Here is a 20882-nt window from a genome sequence, read left to right as displayed (position 1 = left end):
ATGAGGAGAGATTAAAGAGGCTAGGACTTTTCGTCTTGGAAAAGAGGAAACTAAGGGGGGATATGATATAGGTAAATAAAATCATGAGCGATGTCGAGAAAGTGAATAAGGAAAAGTTATTTACTTATTCCCATAATACAAGAACTAGGGGTCACCAAATGAAATTAATAGGCAGCAGGTTTAAAACAAATAAAAGGAAGTTCTTCTTCACATAGCGCACAGTCAACTTGTGGAACTCCTTACCTGAGGAGCTTGTGAAGGCTAGGACTATAACAGCGTTTAAAAGAGAACTGGATAAATTCATGGAGGTTAAGTCCATTAATGGGTTTTAAACAGGACTGGTAAGGCATGCTGTCCCTACCCTCTGTTTGTCAGAGCATGGAGATGGATGGCAGGAGAGAGATTGCTTGATCATTACCTGTTAGGTTCAACTCCCTCTGGGGCACCTGGCATTGGCCACTGTCAGTAGACAGGATACTGGGCTAGATGAACCTTTGGTCTGACCCAGTACGGCCATTCTTAAGTTCTTATGACTCTGAAGGGTTGGAGGCAAAGCCAAGAGAGAAGAAAGGACATGATAAAAGGGAGAGATGTTTGCCATGTTTTTCCTCTCTCTTCCACCTACATCTACAGACATCACCACCCAGGGACTGTAGCGCTGATCAAAGGGGAGAGCCTGGCTGAAGGGCAATCAGCCAGCCTGTTATAAGAAGCATCTAAGTTTGTAAGGGCACTGAAAGTGTTGAGAGCAGCTTAGAATGTGTTTTGGTTTTATTTCACTTGACCAAAGCTGACATGTTATGCTTTGACTTATAATCACTTAAAATCTATCTTTAATAGTTAATAAATGTGTTTGTTTATTTTACCTGAAGCAGTGTGATTGGTTTGAAGAGTGTCACAGGCTCCCCTTGGGATAATAAGCCTGGTACATATCAATTTCTTTGTTAAATTGATGAACTCATATAAGCTTGCAGCGTCCAGCGGGCATAACTGGACATTGCAAGACAGAGGGTCCTAGGGCTGTGTCTGGGACCGGAGATATTGGCTAGTGTCATTCGGTTGCAAGTAGCTGGGAGCAGCTTACATGCCAGAGACTGTGCGTGAACAGCCCAGCAGTGGAGGTTCTCACAGCAGAGCAGGGTAAGACGGTCTCCCAGAGTCCAGGATTGGAGTAACCTCACAGATTGCTGGTCCGGATTACACCAGAGGGGAACATCATATGCGTTTTAGGTGTTTGGGTTTTTTAAGCATCATCACTTTCTTATACTGGGGTGATTGTCCACATTCTCCCCGAATTGTCGTGAATCTGTCTCAGCAGTCCTTCAGCACTACATGAGGAGAGCAAGCATGTAGCTCCAATTGCCTCCATGACAGCGGGCACTGTGAGGTATGTCAGTCTAGCAGCACCAAGGCTCTACTCTGCAGATGAGTCCTGACTGTTTCATCCCCTCTCAGAAAGAAATATTTTGAGACAAAATCTGACTTTGTGATCAGAAAGTCACTGAGATTCAGAGACAGTAGTTATTTACTTGTTTGCTTTCTTTTGTATTTTAAGGGAAGGTGCACCAGTAGCCTCTAGAGGAGTGAATGCTAACTCCTGTCATGTGATTGGGTGATGCAAATAAATAACAGGAAATAAAGTTTCAGTTTCTTGCCAGTTTTCCTGTGTGCCAGACCCTTGTTGCAACAAGAAAATATTGTATTTGAAATAATTTCATCTTGTAGCTGATTAGAAGAAGCAACCATTTAACTATTCCACAAGTTTTCCGACCAGAATAAACACGTTTCTCCAGCTACTATACGAAGGAAGTTGAATGACAATCTTGGTAAGTGCATTATCAGTTTTTAGCTCTAAGGGGCAAAGAAGATGCATATAACTTAAAATATATTTTATGCAACGCTAAACCAGCTAATGGCTTATTTTGAATTTGCTCCTTTTTGGTGAAACTATTTTGTCAAAATATTAGACAGAAGCTATAATGGGATAAAAGATGATATTCTAATAAACCTTTTTTCCTGCTAAAAGAGCTATTAGTAGTAGCTGCAGACGTGATTATAATGAAATCATTCAGTGGAAGTTCCTAACTGAAAGATACTATGCTACAGTAATGAGGTAGCAAACTTGCTATTACAAAAACAGGAGATTTTTACTTTCAACAAGAAATTACTCACACTCCAGCATTATTTTTAGCTTAATTTCCTCTAACGCTGGTTAGTAAAATGAAACTAAGCAGCATTACAGGAAGCCTAGAAAATGAAACTTAAACCATCCAGCTTCAGAAATCTCTTTCACTACATATTTTCCAAATAGTGAAACATACAGTATTAGTTTTTAAATAATTATATTTAAGTGTGCATAAGCTGCACTTGTATTGCAAAGGTGAATTCAGGTTAGTGACATGATAACATTCAAATGACTTTCTTGAAATGTATTGGGAGCAACACTTTATTTCAGAAGGTGAAGGAAATAAACAGTGTGACAGCCATTTCAGACTTGATTCTAACAGGGAGGAATTGGTTACAAATCTGATGTTTGAAGGCAGTTTGAGCTAAACGGATCCTGAAATGATAGATTCATGATTCTAAGGAAAGGAAGGAGAAAGAACAGCAGAATAAGGACACAGCAGACTTTTAACAAACTCACAATACAAGTAGGTAAGGTCCAAGGGAAGAAAATCTAAGGGGAAAAGGAGTTCAGGAGTTTTCAAGGAGACAATAGTAAAGGCAAAACAGCAAAGTATCCCAATGAAAAGGAAAGATGGGAAAATTAGTAAGAAGCCAGTTCCGTGAGCCCCTGTGCGGTGCTAAATAGGCTGCAGCATTGTAAGGGGTTGCAAGCAGTTTGGAGAACAGCATTAGAATTCGAAAGGATCTTGACAAATTGGAGAACTAGTCTGAAATCAGCAAGATGAAATTAAATAAAGACAAGTGGAAAGCGCTTCACTTAGGAAGGAAAAATCAAATACACAACTAACAAAATAGTGCATAACTGGCTAGGCAGTAATACTGCTGAAAAGGATCAGGGTGGGTTACAGCGGATCACAAATTGAATACAAGTCAACAATGTGATGCAGTTTCAGAAAAGGCTAATATTCTGTGGTGTATTAACAGGAGTGTCATATGCAGGGCCGGTGAAAGGATATTTTGTTCCCTAGGTGAAACTTCCAACTTGCGCCCCCCTCTCCTTTTTCTGCCCCCAGGGCATCGCTTATTATAAACTTTCAAAAGTGAATACTGCATAATGTGGCATTGTTCATTAGAATTAATACAGAGAGGGAGGATTTGGCCTATGGAACAATAACTGTATTAAGATGCGGCCTGTGAAAAAGTTTGAGAAACCTTGACTTAAATTTCTTTGGTGACATGATGTAATATTCAGTATTGTCAACCTCAAACATTCAGAACTCATGAGTTGGGCCCCCACAAAATCATTTGATATCTGACCTATCAGTCCTCATCCTCAAAGGAAAACTGCAAAACACTTTTCAAAAGATGAGCCTAGGAGCTTGAATTCAAAACCTTGCTAGACATGAAAAATCATGATCTTCATAAAGATACTGGATTTATGGTTAATTACAACAACCTGCAACCAACTAATCTCCCCTTTTGTCCTGGGATTACAAGGGAGTTAATGGGCTACTTCACCTTGAATGGTCCCCTTGAATATGTGCTAACTACTTGTGCTAAACTGTCTGTTAGATCTAGTGTTTAGCTGTGACGCTGTTAGTACCTTTTCAGACCTGAAGAAGAACTCTGGCCATGTCTACATCTAAAATTTTGCAGCGCTGGTTGTTACAGCTGTATTAGTACAGCTGTATAGGGCCAGCGCTGCAGAGTGGCCACACTTACAGCAACCAGCGCTGCAAGTGGTGTTAGATGTGGCCACACTGCAGCGCTGTTGGGCGGCTTCAAGGGGTTTCGGGGAACGCGAGAGCAAACCGGGGAAGGAGACCAGCTTCGCCGCGGTTTGCTCTCGCGTTCCGCGAACCACCCTGCAAACCGCAGGGAAGGAGACCTGCTTGCTCGGGTTCGGGGAACGCGAGAGCAAACCGGGAAAGGAGACCAGCTTTGCCGCGGTTTGCTCTCGCGTTCCGCGAACCACCCTGCAAACCGCAGGGAAGGAGACCTGCTTGCTCGGGTTCGGGGAACGCGAGAGCAAACCGGGAAAGGAGACCAGCTTCGCCGCGGTTTGCTCTCGCGTTCCGCGAACCACCGTGCAAACCGCAGGGAAGGAGACCTGCTTGTTCGGGGAACGCGAGAGCAAACCGCAGCGAAGCTGGTCTCCTTCCCCGGTTTGCTCTCGCGTTCCCCGAACCGCCGAGCAAGCAGGTCTCCTTCCCTGCGGTTTGCAGGGTGGTTCGCGGAACGCGAGAGCAAACCGCGGCGAAGCTGGTCTCCTTCCCCGGTTTGCTCTCGCGTTCCCGGAACCACCCTGCAAACCGCAGGGACGGAGACCTGCTTGCTCGGGGTTCGGGGAACGCGAGAGCAAGCCGGGGAAGGAGACCAGCTTGATTACCAGAGGCTTCCTCAGGTATGCTGGGATACCTGCTTATTCCACGGAGGTCAAGAAAAGCGCTGGTAAGTGTCTATACTTGATTACCAGCGCTGGATCACCAGCGCTGGATCCTCTACACCCGAGACAAAACGGGAGTACGGCCAGCGCTGCAAACAGGGAGTTGCAGCGCTGGTGGTGCCCTGCAGATGTGTACACCTCCTAAGTTGCAGCGCTGTAACTCCCTCACCAGCGCTGCAACTTTCTGATGTAGACAAGCCCTCTGTGTAGCTCGAAAACTTGCCCCTCTCAGTAACAGAAGTTGGTCCAATAAAAGATATCACCTCATCCACTTTGTCTCTTTTAAATAAGGTGACAGCACAAGGGATTGTATAAAAATCATGTGTCCCTCTAGCTAAACCCCATCACCCTGGTCCTTTTCAAGCATTCATAGTAATAAGTTCAATAACAGATTTGCAGACCTTTGATATCTCTACTTAAAAACGACCTGACAACTTTCCAACAACTGATGAAAAGTGCTTTTTGAAATGTTCTTTATAAAATAGGCGCCTCCCATACGATTTCATATTGTAAAGTTTGTCTTTAAGTTTAAACTAACATTTACTGAAACTTCTCTTTCTATTTGACATTGACTCCACTTACGCATAATATGTGCTTCTTACTTTACTGATCACTTCCTTATCTGGGAAGTGTGAAACCAACTGTCTCGGCATGATTTTCCTAGTTTCGTGGCTGTTTTATAATCAGCTGAATTACTTTTTAAAATGTTAGGTACATTAATTTCTTTGTATGCTGTGGCTTTCTGAACAGTTTAAAGAGCAGGATACATCATTGCAACTGGAATTTTCTTGATTTAAACACTGCACATAAAAAAAGTTGGGGCATATTTTTGAAAGTTACGTTAATGCAAATATCAAGTATTTAATCTTGTAACTTTTTAAATAGGTTGTTTTCTCATAGAAATCCCAGATTAATCCATACAGGGAAATACAACTAGAAAGTCCAGGGGCGGGGGTTGAGTAGTGGAGGCTTGGCCTGTGCAACATGTGGGGAAGGGGACCCCGAGGGACTGCAATTTACAACTCACAGGTTCAGATCGGTGCCGCGAAGGTTTCCTGCCAAGCCAGCCAAATGGCGATGGTCAGGAACATTTCCTGGGAACCCCACTCTGCCTGGTGGCCACGGTCCACAGCAGCATCCCTCCTAGCCCTGCACCGCCTTCCGCTGCTGCTCCCAGGGCAGGAGTCAACGCCGGGCTCCGGCGATCTGCAGGGGACAGAGGCAGTGGGCGGCATCCAAGCATGCAGCCGCTTCCTCCCCGGCCCCGACTTTCCTAGCTCCCTGAACCATGGGGCCTGAAGCAACTTCCCGGCCCCCTCAGCTCCGGCTGCTGCTGCGCTGGGGAAGCACCTGGCCGGGGGCACACTGGTTGGAGAGCAGCGGGAGTTGGAAAAGTTGGAGCCTGGGGAGGAGGCAGCTGCATGCTTGGATGCCACCTGCCGCCTCTGTTCCCCGCAGATCGCCGGAGCCCTCCAGCAGGGGCAATGGCAGCGCCTGGCTGGACTGAAGCCCAGTGCCCCCCCCGGGGGGCTCCTGCAGCAGATGAATGTGGGCAGCAGCCCCCATGTGCCTCCCCAGCTCCCCCGTCGCCGCACTTGGGCTCTGCAGCTCCCAGGAGCAGACTCAGGGCCCTGCGCCCGGGTGACAGCAGGGCCACCCAGAGGATTCAGGGGGCCTGGGGTCTTTAGCGGCGGGGGGGGAGGAAGAAACTCTGGGGGCCCAGGCCCCCAAGAGTTTTCTGGGGCCCCCAGAGCAAGTGAAGGACCTCGCTCCAGGGGCCCAAAAAAACTCTCGTGGGGGCCTGAGGCAAATTGCCCCACTTGCCCCCCCCCGGCGGCCCTGGGTGGCGGCGGTTGCTCACATTCCCAGGAGTCGCAGAGCCTGAGCCCAGCGAGGAGGGAGCCGGGGGGGGCGCATGGCGGCTGCCGCCTGCATGCATCTCCTGCAGCCTGCAGGAGCCGGGGAGGGGCGGTGCTGGGCTGCAGCCTGGGCAGGAGGGGTGGGGGAGCTCGGCAGCTCCCTGCTAGTGGTGCTGCCACCTTTGCAGGGCTGCTGCCCACCCTGTGCCGCACCAGCTCCTCCATGGCTGGGCTCGCAACTTTTTGGCACCCCCAACCACTTGGCGCCCTAAATGACCGCCTAGTTTGCCTAGTGGTTGCACTGGCCCTGGTCATATGTAAGTTCTTGGAGGTAAATGTCCTACTTGGAACTGTTGAGGCCTCAGCTGGAGTACTGTGACCAGTTCTAGGCACCACGTTAAGAAAGATGCGGACAAACTGAAGAGAGTCCAGAGGAGAGCAAGAAAAATGATAAAAGGTTTAGAAAACCTGACCTATGAGGAAAGGATAAAAGAAATTGGAAATGCTGAGTAAAGAAGATTGAGGGGAGACCTGATAACAGTCTTCAAATATGTTAAGGGCTGTTATAACGAGACTGGTGATCAATTGTTTTCATTGTCCACCAAAGATAGCACAAGAAGTAATTGGCTTAATCCACAGAAAGGGAGATTTAGGTTAGATATTAGGAAACGCTATCTAACTACAGGGATACTTAGGCACTGGAATAGGCTTCCAAGGGAGGATGTGAACTCCCCATAACTGGAGGTTTTTAAGAACATGTTAGACAAACACCTGTCAGGGATAATCTAGGTATATTTGGTCCTGCCTCAGTTCAGGTGGCTAGACTAGATGACCTCTCAAGGTCCCTTCCACCCTTACATTTCTCTGATTCTAACTTGTTAGGCTGAAAATAGTCTCCCTGCCACTGTGTGTTTTTTCCATTTGAATGTCCTTTACAAGAATTTCATTTTTATGTCTGTGATGATAAAAACAAACTCCATAATAAAGCAACTTGAATCCTGAGGAATGAAAAAAACCAAAAAACTTGTTTTTAGAGAATGCTATTTATAACGTAAGTGCTATACTTTCAGTATTGTTAATAATCAGTTATATAGCATCATAGGTTTACAAGATACTTTACTAACATAGGGGTTGATTTTGTCCCTTCACCTCATGTAATGTGAGAAGAATGGAGCCAGGTCAGATGGATCTGTGCAAAGGATAAGAGATGCAGGAGCAATGGCTTCATGGCATACTTGCTATCTGTCCCCAAGCCCATAAAACCTGGACTGGAGCCAAAAGAGTGGCTTCATTCTGCTGCATGCCATGCACTTCTCCAGCCCTTGAAGCAGTAATTCCCAGAATCCTGCCTGTACTTGTAACTATACAGCAGTGGAGAAGGCAGCCTGAGAAAATATGCTGCTAAGGAAGCTTAGATAATCTCTTGTTCCTTTTTTCAGCATGCAGGAATTCTCTTCACTGAAAAAGACTAAGAAGAAAACTCTTCATACAGAAGAATTCCATTATGGGGAAAAAAAGGTACATTAAGATGACTGGTGCCACTGATTCAGCAGCAGTAGCTGCAAATGATTCGATCAGGGAATAATAATTTAGTACAAATAGCCCAAGATTCCCCTGAACTCAGTGAAGCAGAGAGGGTAATGCGGAAATTCAGTTTGGTCACAGAGCAAGGCACACTGAAAAGCTGTAGAAAGTTTAAAATGTGTTTGAATTAGCTGATTGTTTGCCTCCTTCTCCCACTAGTGATCTATGCCTTTTTCAATTTCTTCTGGCTATCTTCCCAGCATTAACCTCTGCTCTAGTGCTGCCACCTTCTCCTCTGTCATGCCTTTTCATATTGGAATTAACTGGAGCCGATCCCAACCCAAATCTCAGCTCCAGTAGATTCAGATCCAAACTTTACAAGTTAGGCCTCATTTCTAAAAATAGACAAACTATTGAAGAAAAATGTAAGACAAATTCTTTTTTCTCCTGTTTTCTCTACAGTAGCCAGTCGAACGTACAAGTCATCCGGTCTATATTTGACATAACTATACAAAATGATCATGAGAGTTTGATTCATATGCTCATCTCTCCCTATCTGACAGAGGGCAATATGCCATAGACAAAGCAGTTTCATCTCCAGACAAAGCAGAATGTGCAGAAACTTACGAATTTTGATATTGAAATTTGGATCCTAGTTTGATATAATAGCACTTGGTAGCATCAATTAAAGAATAAAGCAAGAAATATCAACATCGAAATTTGTAGTCTTTGTTGGCTGAGAATTATGGTCACATGTCATAGGACTGGTGGCTGAATGTGGAATAGCAGCCACTGTGCCTTAGTTTCCCTTCTATTTTTCAGCCTATTCCAGGTGTAAGAGTGGCCTGACACTCTGGCCAGACAAATTCAAGAGTTTAATTTTCCAAGGTCACAAGTCCAACAAAAATATATAGATAACTAAATCTTCAGCCCTAGTCGAGCTCAGCTGGCCACCTTCTCCTTTGCAGGCAAGGGTCAGCTATAATGAAATGTCCTCACATTGGTCCACAGATTCCTGTGCTTCATTTCACTCCACCATACAGTCTAAGGCTGGCATAGTTATCCACCTTCCCAAGGGTTCAGGCAAGCCATCATTCCTCAGCAGTGTTTCATTAGCAAAGAGTGATGCTGAATTCAGGTTAAGTGGCACTCTATGAAATCCTGTGCACTGCTCTGTCCATACAATTGTGTTGCTCCCAGACCAGTTCTTCATATTGCCTGTTTCCCTCAATAACAGTCACTCCAGGAAGCCTGGGCCTGATGACTCCAATTTTACTGATCATGATACATCTTCCGTACTTTACAGACATTTTAATATAAACATTAAAAACAAATTATTGACACCTAGATCCTCACCCTGTATCCCTTTGTCCAGAGGTTGCCAGAACATAGCCAAGTTGGAGTCTTGCCTTTACCACAGATTCAGCTGATTGCACAGTCTTTGAGATGCTTGGGTCTGCTCAACAGGTGACCACACTGGGAGTGACCTCTCTTTGTCTCCCTATCACCTGTCTCCAGGTCTAGCAAACTTTTGCTCTGTGGAGTCTTCTTCCTCCTTGTGGGATTGGCCTCCAAATGGTTCTCAGTCTCTGCATCCTGTGATGATCTCTCTAGCTCTGTATGCTATGTATAGGTGTGGTTTTTGCTGGTTCATAAGTGTCTCCTATTCCTCTGGATCTCTTGTCCCTCTTGCATGTCCCTCTTGCATAGTCATTGTGTCACTGCACTCCTCATGACTCCTTTAGTCCCCTCTTTCCAGTGTCTCTCTAATGGCTGGATCCTCACAGGTGTGATGGTCTCCACCTGACCATATGGGTTCTGTTACTGCAGCCTGGTGTGGCTAGAATGTGGACAGATAATTTATCATTCCTTTGAAGTGCTGTACCCCTTTCACATCCACTGAAGCTGGCATGTCTCTGACTGCCTTGATCTTGCTGGGAATCTGCTTTCAGTTACTCTGATGTGAGCAGATGTCCAATGTATGCCACCAAATATTGAGTTGCAATTTTTCTGGGCTGAGTTTTACATTCTTGTACCTGCATTGCTGTAAAAATGTTTGTAGTTTTCTGTTATGATCTTGTTCATCTTCTGTATCATTGCTCTTTTCACCTACAATGTGGATATCATCTGCAATTATTTTCACCCCAGGCAGTTCTTCAAGCACTTGGATGAGTCTTCTCTGGAACACCTCTGCTAATTTGTTTAGGCCGATATGCATACATAGCCCTCTGAAGCAGCCAAAGGCTGTTGCAAAGGTTATCAGCTTGCTGGACTCTTTATCCAGGTTTATGTGCCAAAACCCTTTCTTCACATTACAGACCATAAAGATTCTGGCTTTGGAGTGTTCTGGCAAGATGTCATCAATTGTGGGCATTGGATAGTGGCATCTTTTTAATGCCTGATTCAGTGGCTTGGGTTCTATACAGATGCCTAATTTTCCTGATGGCTTCTTTACCACCAGCATGCTGTTTACCCAAGCTGTACTGGTCTCTACATGTGACCATGTTATCTGGTCTCTACACGTGAGACATGATACCCCTGCTCTGCAGACTTTCTAGTTCCTTGTATACTGGAATTAATAATGCCACTGTAATTTTCCTTTGTGGTAAGCACACAGGTTCCACACAGACCTTCTGACTCCAGTTCTACTGATCAGGATACAAGCAGCTCCTGGTCTTCCCTCAGGCTCACCTCAGGAACAGACTGTCTGCTTCCTGCCTTTCCAGCCTCTTTGGCCTTCTATCAGGCCCTTTCCCAAAGATAGGGAACTTACTACAGCAGGGATCTCAAACTCAAATCATCACGAGGGCCACATGGAGGACTAGTACATTGGCCTGAGGGCCGCATCACTGAAACCTTTTCATACAACGATACAAAAGTATAGTAAAAAATGAAGAGTAATATAGTATGCTATTAAAAGTCCATGTCATAACTTTTTTAAAACTGTAATGTGAAGAGGGGTTTTAATAAAATATAAACACCTATAACTATTCCTTTTGTGGTCAGTAACACCTGAAAAATACCTAAAGCATTGGTGTCCAACCTGTGCTCCTCAAAGTTCTAAATTTTGTCCCTCTGGGGTGACTATGTTAAGAAGAAAATTTGTATTTAATTGTGAATTGAATTATGCTCATCCCTCAAAATGCAGTCTGTGGTTTCTAAACTGAAGTGTTTGAATCAGCCGAGTCACTACACTGAGGAGATAGGAGGTGCTACCTTTCCAAATGCAGCCCACCTTCCTCCACAATCCCAGGAGATGTTCTGCTGGGAGCTGTCCCCTCCCTATTGCAGCTCCCTGTTACAGCTATATCTGTCATAATGAGGTCGAAAATAGTTACTTCATGTGGGGTGCTGCACATTTTGCATAAGAAAATTATCATCTGTAATATTTAGAAATTATAATGTTGTTTTGCCACTGGCTCTAACGAGACCTCCATCATGTATCCCAAATTGAAGTTCCTCCTGATAACACAATTTTTTTCTTTCCACAAATTACAGACAGCAACTTAAGGAACTAGTCACCCTGTTCTCTATTTTGAAGCAATGGTCTGTAACAAAGACTAGGAAGCACACTTCTTGGGCATTGATTCATATGCATTCAGGATCCTGATGTTCTGATTTATCAATGACTCTAAAGCAGATAATGGTGTCGATAATGTAGAGTGCCACCCCCAGCCTCTTTGAGTCACGCTATCCTTCCTAAACAAGTTGTAACCAGTGATTTTAACATTCCAGTCATGCAGATCATCCCACCTGGCTTCAGTAATGCCAATTATAATAAATTTCTTCTCATCAGTGAGAAGTTTCGAATTCCTCTTGTGTAGGAGGAGAGTGTAGCTTTGAATGCTCTATTGACTATTTTGCTGCTGGGTTGTGGAAGCCCAAGATAGAAGTTAAACTGGCTCTTAATGTGCCTAGAAGAGTGCCGAGCAAAGGATGACTCTTCTCCCTCACACAGCCAACCAGGGCAACCCAGGAAAAGGAAGAGAATCTGAGACCCAACTATCAGTTATAATTACTTGATTCTCTGATCTAGGGCTGATCTGACCTGCACCAGCTGGCTCTGGTCCTCAAGGGATTACAGAGCACAGCACATCTCAGCCATTTCTCCTCACCATCTGACAAGTCCTTCCCCACTCTGAAACACATCCTGCACCTGCAGCGAGACTATAACAGGAGATAGCGATGTTGACTCTATACCTGTTGGAGGATTCCCCAGCAGGGGACTTATGAGTGTTTTGTGCTCCCTTTGCACTATCTGCATGGTGCAAAAGGAGTGGAACAGAGCAGAATATTTGCCTCAGACTATTGACTGTGGGCTCTTATTTGGCCTTCAGGAAGAAGAGGTAGGACACCACTGAACTAAGCACTGGGAGAGGAGTACAGGACTCCCCAAACCACCTCACCAGAGGTTTCCCTGCTGAGACTACAGACATAGTACCAATTCGATACAATTGTAACAATGGAGGTTGTGGTATGAATATCTGTTGACCAACAAAGGGACCAAAGCTTCCAACTCATTTGATATAGGCCACCAAATGGCTATCAGAGACTCACAAATTTTGTTCATTATTGACCTTAATTTAATTTAAACAAGGGACTGCAAAGTGAAATATCTTTATTCTTTTTGCAATAATACTAAAGCTAATCTGTTTGACATATGTGGTACCTTAAACTCTATATAAAAGAGCGAGGCATTATTATTATCTTCACCATGTAAACTAAGTGTTTCTTTATATTATATTTCAGACACCATTGATGAAGGAATTTGATGGGAGATGATTTTAAAGAGCTTTTAAAAACTAATATACTGTAATAGATAACAGTTTTGGATATCTTTTCTTTTTCTTTCAAGGGCTAAAGTTAAAAACCGTGAGAAGAGTGAACAACCAAATCTGCCTCCAAATATTGATGACTGGACAAAAGAACAAGTAAAAAAATGGGTAACTGAAGAACTTAAGATCGATCAGAAATATGGTGAAATCTTGTTTAGCCAAGATGTGACAGGTTCAGCCTTGAAGCTGTTTACTAAAGAACATCTTACAGCTATAGGCATAAAGTATGGCCCAGCTCTTCAAATTCTGAATGCATTGAAATGTAACTTTCAAGTTGAAAGCACAGCTCAGACAGTTATACAAGAAGGTAGAGAAAATACTTTTGATGAAAAATATTTAATGGAGAAGGAAGATGGAGGAAGTGCAAAGCAAGATGAAAAGAATAAAGGAAAATCAAAGTCAGCAGATGCCAGTGAGTCACAAGAACTTAGAGTATCTGAATGCACAGAGTCTGTGCTCACAGATAGAACAGAAAACAAGTTAGGTGAAGCAAAAGTTAAATCAAAGGAATTACTGGAAAATAATCAACATCTAACCAGACAAAACTGTTTGCCATATCCTTTTGATGAGTTTCATGATAGTCGTCGTTATATACAGCACTATATTCTTAATGTCCCTGAAACAGGGCCACTGAATCTCATTGAGCCAGCACATGAGTTCAAACTGTTCACAAACACAGAGAATGCAACAGAAGAGGATATTAAGCTGAAATTTAGCAATGAAACCTTTAGATTTGCTGCTGCATGTATGAATTCCCGCACCAATGGTACTATTCATTTTGGAATAAGCAACAAGCCACATGGGGAAATTATAGGAGTGAAACTAAGCAGTAAAGATGAATTTATTGACTATTTTAATGAAAAAATTGAAAAGTACTTTGATCGAAGTTTTGTCTGTGTTGCAAAAGCCTGCATTAGGGAACCCAGATTTGTGGAAGTATTATTGCAAAATAACACTCCATCAAATACATTTGTCATTGAAGTAGATGTAGTTCCAAACCACTCTATATGTGAAACTAAATTTTTCCATATAAATAATTACAATTTTAAGACTAAAACTTGGGAACAATCTTTATTTATACGGGATGGACCCAGCTCTAAAAACATTCTTAATAATCCAAAAGAACTCCAGTCATTTAAATCCAAGATTACATTTGCAGCAGATCGTCGAAAAGCAGCAGAGGAAGAACACAGAGAAAAACGAAAGAAGAAAGAGAATGAGGGTCGAAAGCTGATAAGCCTACTCACAGGTAGCAAGGACTTGCTGGATAATTCCTATTATGACTGGTATATATTAGTAACAAACAAGTGCCATCCATCTCAAACACAGCACTTAGACTTTTTGCAGGAAGTAAAATGGTTTGCTGTACTGGAGTTTGATTCTCAGTCAGAAAATATTGGGGTGGCCAAAAAATACAGAGAAAAACGAGGTGCAAACCTTCATTTTCCAAATCAGTATCAAATGAAAGGGAAATCATTTTCTGAAATAATTGAAGATCTGAATCTCTATCACCAGCCCAGCTGGATTTTCTGCAATGGCAGATCAGACCTTAATGATGAAAAATATCAACCTTTAGATCCAAGTTTGTGGCAAAAACAGAGGGCTGCTGAAGTCAGGAAATTGATTTCATTTCTTTCACACCCAGATGTACTGCAAAGAGGAAAGTTTCTAGTAGTGTTTCTTTTGCTCTCCGAAGTAGAAGATCCAGGGGATCCCCTTATTGAAACATTCTGCACATTTTACCAAGATCTGGAAGGGCTTGAAGACATGCTCTGCATTTGTATTGGTGCACAAACATTCCAACTATGGAAAGATCTTCTGCAAGCTAGATTCATTAGTTCAGATGAACTTACTAAGAGATGTGTTGCTAATTTAAACCTTCCAACAGTGAACGGCACTATCCTTAAATTGAAATCTGTGACACAGTCTTCTCAGAGGCTTTTACCATGTAATGGTTCTTCTACTATTCTTCTAAAGAAGGAAGAAGACTTCATGACAGCATTGGAAATACTTTGTGAAAATGAATGCAAAGACACAGATATAGAGAAGGATAAAGTTCAATTTTCTGAATTCAGAAAATCTCAAGAAGAGCATTTTTACCGAGGTGGCAAAGTATCATGGTGGAATTTTTATTTCTCTTCTGAAAACTATTCTTCCCCCTTTATCAAAAGGGACAGTTATGAAAAACTTGAAGAGTTGATTCAATCTTCATCTCATTCCTCTACACAAAAACCATCAAAAGTTATCAATCTTTATCACTCTCCAGGCTGTGGTGGAACTACCTTAGCTATGCATGTTCTCTGGGAGTTAAAGAAGAAATTCAGATGTGCTGTTCTGAAAAATAAAGCTGTTGATTTTGCAGAAATCGGAACACAGTTGACAACTTTAATCACCTACGGCGCAACCAACCAAGAAGATTACTTGCCAGTATTACTTCTTGTAGATCATTTTGAAGAGCAAGAAAATGTCTACCTTCTGGAGCATGAAATTCAGTCAGCGATAGCAAGAAAATGCATTAGCTATGAAAAACCTCTAGTGATCATCATAAATTGTATGAGATCCCAGAATCCTGTGGAAAGCTCAAAGTGCAGTCAATCAGACAGCATTAATCTAAAATGTGAACTTTCTTTCAAAGAACAACGGGCTTTTGAGAAGAAACTGGAAGAAATTAAACAGCAGCATCAGCATCCTGAAGATTTCTATTCATTTATGATTATGAAAGAGCAATTTAATCCAGAATATATAAAAAATGTGGTCAAGAACACACTGAAAGGTTTGGACATTAACAGCAAACAAGGACAACTTATTTCTTTCCTGGCAATATTAAACTCTTACGTTACAGAGTCCACTGTGTCAGTATCGCAATGTGAAGATTTCTTAGGAATAATTAGCAAATATTGGGGTAAAGAAAGTTTAGAAGACAAGATGGGAATTTGTTCTAATATTCTAATACAGAGTCAGGTGCAAGAATATGGAACATACAAAGGAGTGCGTATCATTCACCCACTGATCGCTAATTGCTGTCTGGAAGAATTTAACCTAACCTATAGGTTAACTAAAAGTGCAATAACACTGCAATTGTTAAAACAGAATTTATTTTATGATACTGGCTTAGGAAGAAAAAAACTTCTAGATGATGTACAAAGTATGCTACTTACCAGACAACGTAAAGAACATGGAGATGACACAGACACCTTGTTTTCCCCATTAATTGAAAAAATTCAGAAGGAAGAAGGTAGTGCTGAAGTTGAAAGTGTGTTACGTGAAGGAGCCATTCGATTTAGCCAAAGCCCATTCATTTGCCAAGCCTTAGCAAGACACTACTACATTATAGACAAGAATTTTGTCTCTGCACTGGAGTGGGCCAAAAGAGCCAAAAAGAGAGCCCCTAACAACTCATATATATCAGATACTTTAGGCCAAGTCTTTAAAAGTCAGGTAAAAAATTGGGTGGATGAAAATGCAAAAAGGAAGGTCATAACTGCTGAAGACCTGAAACATTTGCTAGAGCTTGCTAAGTGTGCTTCAGAGGCTTTTAAAGAATCACAGCAACAGAATGAAAGTACAGACAATGTAAGAGAAGCTTTGCAGCTCCAAAAGTCTAAAAGGAGGTATGATACTTATAATACAGCTGGTTATCTGGGGGAGATAGAAACTGGTCTGTACACTATAGATATTCTTGGGTGTACTCCTCTTTTCAACAACAAAAATCCATTGTCCCAAGAAGATATGCTACAATATTTGTCAGGAAAGCATGCCATCCCAACTGCAACTAGTGACACTGAAAGTGAAGAATATAAGTTTGCACTTGACCACTACTGTCATTATTTATCTAATTTGCGCTCAAGTTTGAAAGAGGCATTTGACTTTTTTGAGAACTACTTTGTGCTTCTGAAAACAAAAAATATTGAAAAAGAAAGTGTGGAGTTCAAAATACGTAAGAAGGTTCGAGAATGTTTCAACAAATATGCAGAAATATTTTGCCACTTGGATCCTGAGATATCGGGGGACAATCCAATGAGCTCAAAACTCAGTTTGCCTCGGCAGGAGGATCACTGCAGGAGAAGTTTGGAGGCTTTGAAAGCAGACAGGTTTTCTGGGCTTTTGGAGTATCTCAACAGTCATGAAAAAGCTGAAAGCAAAGTGGAAGACATAGTGAATAAATACACATTTTTGATTGAAAAATGCACATCCGGACCCTTATTGAGGGAGAAGCAGAATTTCATTTTGGCAAACATTGTTCTCAGTTGTATTAAACCTAAATCCAGAAAGATATGTGCTCTTCATGAATTGAAAGCACAGCTTAGAAAAATCCTACAGCAAGTAGGTCTAGAGCATCGATTTTCAGAACCTTACTTCTTAGCCTCTTTACTGTTCTGGCCAGAGAATCAAAAAGAATTAGATCAGGATTCCAGACAAATGGAAAAGTATGTCACATCATTGAAGAAGTCTTTTAGAGGACAATACAAACAAATGTGTCGTTCCAAACAGCCTATTGCTCATTTCTATCTTGGGAGTAGTAGAGGTCTGAATAGGCTTGTTCACAAAGGAAAAATAGATCAGTTTTTCAGTGCACTTCAAGTACATGAATTGCATTCCCTGTGGCAGAAAGGATGCATATGGGAAGAAAAGGATGTCCAAAATCTATTGCTTCGTCTAGATGGCAAGGTCGAAAATGATCTTGTCTATGTGGACTATGGAATTGATGAAAAAATCAGTATACCAGTGCGACCTGCTTTCTTAGGCCGGCTCAGAAGTGGCAAAAGCATAGAAAGAGTGTCTTTCTATCTGGGATTTTCCATGGATGGTCCAATAGCATATGACATAAAAATGATTTAAGAGTTTGAATAATTAAAGTATTATATGCTCCACTTCTACATCCATGGAGCCTTTTACATACATTTTTTTTTCCAGCCTTAACCCTTCTTTATTCTCTGTAGCTTCAGAAGGCAGCAACTGGGTTTCTGTGCAATTCCCTTTTCTCTTCAGCCTCTTCACATTTAGTGCAGAGCTCTCTAACTCCTCTCCTATGTTTCCAGATATGAGCACTGTGGTATGATATGCAGACATGCTAATGCAAAGCAAGATTCTTGAATGGCTGAGGTGAAGAAAGATATTATTCAGCTTGGAAAGAACTTTGCACACAAAATGACCCCAGCATGGTTTGTTTTTAAAATGCTATGATGGCTATAAAGCCCTATCACCTTCTGCTATATACACTCCCCCTGATGCTCCCAGCTGTTTTTTTATTTTTACTATTTTCCTAAAAACATCAGATCACCAAGCTGATACTCCTATACACTTTGAACGTATATAGAACATTGATCAATTAGGGTCTGATTCTCCATTGCCTTTAGATTATATAGTGATTTACCTTGTATGTTGTGGGTGTGAAATGCTACCAAATCAAATGGTAGTATTTTACACCAACTTTGCACAAGAGTAAATGACTATACAAGTTGCAAGGCAGGGGCGATCAGGCCTTCAGGTAGCTATGAAAATAACCTTTTGATCTACAGCAAAATAGATCTATAATAGCTATATTCTGACGTACTCATATTTTAGATAAACAATAACTGTAATATATTTACTGCAGGAGAAAGCAAGCATTCCTGTTCCTCTTCCTCTGAGCTATTTGGAAATAAAGATGGGCCTAGGGTACAAAGCAAAGATACAAGTATTTTCTGTTTTGACTTACAAGGCACTGAACAAAAGAACATCACTATTTCTGGCCCATTTTAAATTGATCTGAGTTAAAAATTTCAAAAGTGCTTAAGTCACATTTTCAAAAGGGACTTAGGCACTTAGGAGTTTGAAAACAGAACTTAAGCTCCTAAGTCACTTAAGAAATTTTACCTCTTGTCACATATGCTTCTAGGTCTATAGGTTTACCTCCTCTGGTGTTTTTTCCATATTAGGGGCATTTGTTTCTTTCCAGTGCTTTGTTCCTTTTTAACACTGATCCCTGTTGTCTTCCATGGGAGAAGCAACTGAATGCATATGCAGGAAACTGCCATTTCATATGCTAGGGTTGTATTATAACTTTTCCACAAAGAAAAGTACACTAGTCTGAAATATCAAAAACAGTATGTTATTTCAGTCTGAGGATTCTCCACAGTTATACTTCTACACTGTGTGAATATGATTATCAGACTTTAAATTTATTAAGTTAGTAAATATTTACATAAATTTTCTTCCAAAGTTACTTTAAAACTCTGGATGTGTCAGTAACATAGGATGTACCACAAATAAGGCCCAATCCAGCTATGGGATTTCAATATGACTAATCACCTGAGGTAAAGTCTATTCCAGCTAGTGGACAACAGCCAATACTTGATGCTTCAGAATTAGATGAAAAAACAAACCTATAGTACATCTAGCCAGTTGTACAAAATAGTACATTAAGGGAAATCCCTCCTGACCCCTTGCAGGCAATCAATTTATGCCCTGAATCATGATGGGATTAATTAATTACCCATAGGTTTTATAGCTTTTATAACTTCAAATTTTACTTTGACATATACTTCTTCAACATTACTCTGCAATAGTATAACCCTTTTTATCGGTACAGTATTTGGAATGCTTATAAAATTATAAAACTTTTTAAAATTCAGTCAGATTGTTTCTCTTTAGCTTCCTATAGAAGTGAATATTACAATTTGATTATATGCTGTTTAGAGTACTTCCTTTTACTTATTTGTTAATTTCATCCAGTGACCTCTTGTTCTTGTATTATGGGATAAAGTAAAAGGAAGGGTCTGATCAGTATTCACTGACTGATAATAGTTTACGTTAAACTTTGATAATAGCTTAGCATAATCTTTTCACCAAGGTATCCAAAAAGGTATCCAAAAATCTGATATAGTTAACAAATGCCACATGCATAAGAAAACCTGGACATGTTTATGCATTAGTGAATAGTTTAAGAATGTTAAATGTTAAGGCCCAGATCCTGAAAGGTATATGGCACTGTACACCCATTGAAATCAATGGAAATTCAGTGTCTAAATACTGTTGAGGATCTGGGCTTAAGCAACTCTCTAGCTTACTGGAGCTTTTTTGGTATTTTGTTTGTTTAGGGGCTATTTATATTCCTCATGAGATGACTTGCAGCTCTCTGGACATCATGTACTGTGCAGATTAATTTTTGTTATATTTTATGTGGATTTGCCTGAAGTTTTCCTTGCGCATTCAGAAACATGATATTTAATTAAAAAGGGACGTTCAGAATTTTGGAATCCACCCTGTTATTTTTGAATGTCATTAATGTGTGTACTTGGCGCTATACCTTTGACTGTGTGTATTGCTAAGGTCAGTATTTAAGTGGTTGATGAATCAAGTGTTCCACTGAGGAGTAAATCCTGCCCACACCTCCATACCTGGTAGCAGAGCCAGTCTAGGCCAGGGAAGGACTGGGTTTGAGGAGCAGCACTTAAGGAATCTTATCCACAGTTCAGTTAAGTCAATGGGAACCAGCTCTTCAGCTGGTATAAATTATCATATCTCCATTGACTTCAGTGGAGCTGCAACAGTTTACAGAAGTTGAGGATCTGTCCCTAGGACAGATTTTCCTTTGACTTTATTTGGGCTTTGGATCAAGCCCAGAGTGCTCCCCTCCTGCACCATGTGAAAGTCACTCCCATGGCAATACAGAATGAGGAAGTACATGGCATGGAAGCAGAAGTCTGAGGGATCAGGAATATTGAAATGGTGAGTCTGCTGCTACACTGGTCCTCCAGTCCTCTCCCTCCTAGAAGGGCAGTGGTCCCCAAACTTTTTCTGTCACGCCCTCCCTTACCCATAATGGAACCAGTCTGTGCCCTTCCCGCTCTCAGAACTGTTGTCGGGAACCATGGCCAGGAGTGGGGCCCAGGATCAGTGGAAGCTCCCTTAAAGTGGGGGGGAGCACCACTGCCCAAACCATGGGCCTGCCCTCACACTGCCCATTCCCCCAAAACCCTGCCCTCACACCGCCCTTCTCACCAAGACCCTGCTCCCCGCTCGCTCCTCTCCACCATCATTTGGCCTTATGGCTGGTAAAAAGTGATGGGGGCTACGCCCCCCCGCCCATTCTGGCACCCCTGGCAGGGC

At 41.9% G+C, this 20882-nt stretch overlaps 1 protein-coding gene across 1 annotated transcript; it reads left to right on the top strand.

Moving 5' to 3' along the window:
• The first annotated feature begins 1642 nt into the window (after nt 1–1642).
• On the top strand, nt 1643–20019 carry SAMD9L (sterile alpha motif domain containing 9 like). Its single transcript, XM_050939491.1, has 3 exons — nt 1643–1826; nt 7872–7950; nt 12812–20019. Exons 2-3 carry the CDS (start codon nt 7937–7939, stop codon nt 17628–17630), a joined length of 4833 nt encoding a protein of 1610 aa, XP_050795448.1. The 5' UTR covers nt 1643–1826; nt 7872–7936; the 3' UTR covers nt 17631–20019.
• The last annotated feature ends 863 nt before the right edge of the window (nt 20020–20882 follow it).

This window comes from Gopherus flavomarginatus, chromosome 2 (genome assembly GCF_025201925.1).
Source record: "Gopherus flavomarginatus isolate rGopFla2 chromosome 2, rGopFla2.mat.asm, whole genome shotgun sequence".
Classification (NCBI taxonomy): Eukaryota; Metazoa; Chordata; order Testudines; family Testudinidae; genus Gopherus; species Gopherus flavomarginatus.
Note: the sequence above shows the minus strand (reverse complement) of the source record. Positions and strands in the feature narration are given on the sequence as shown.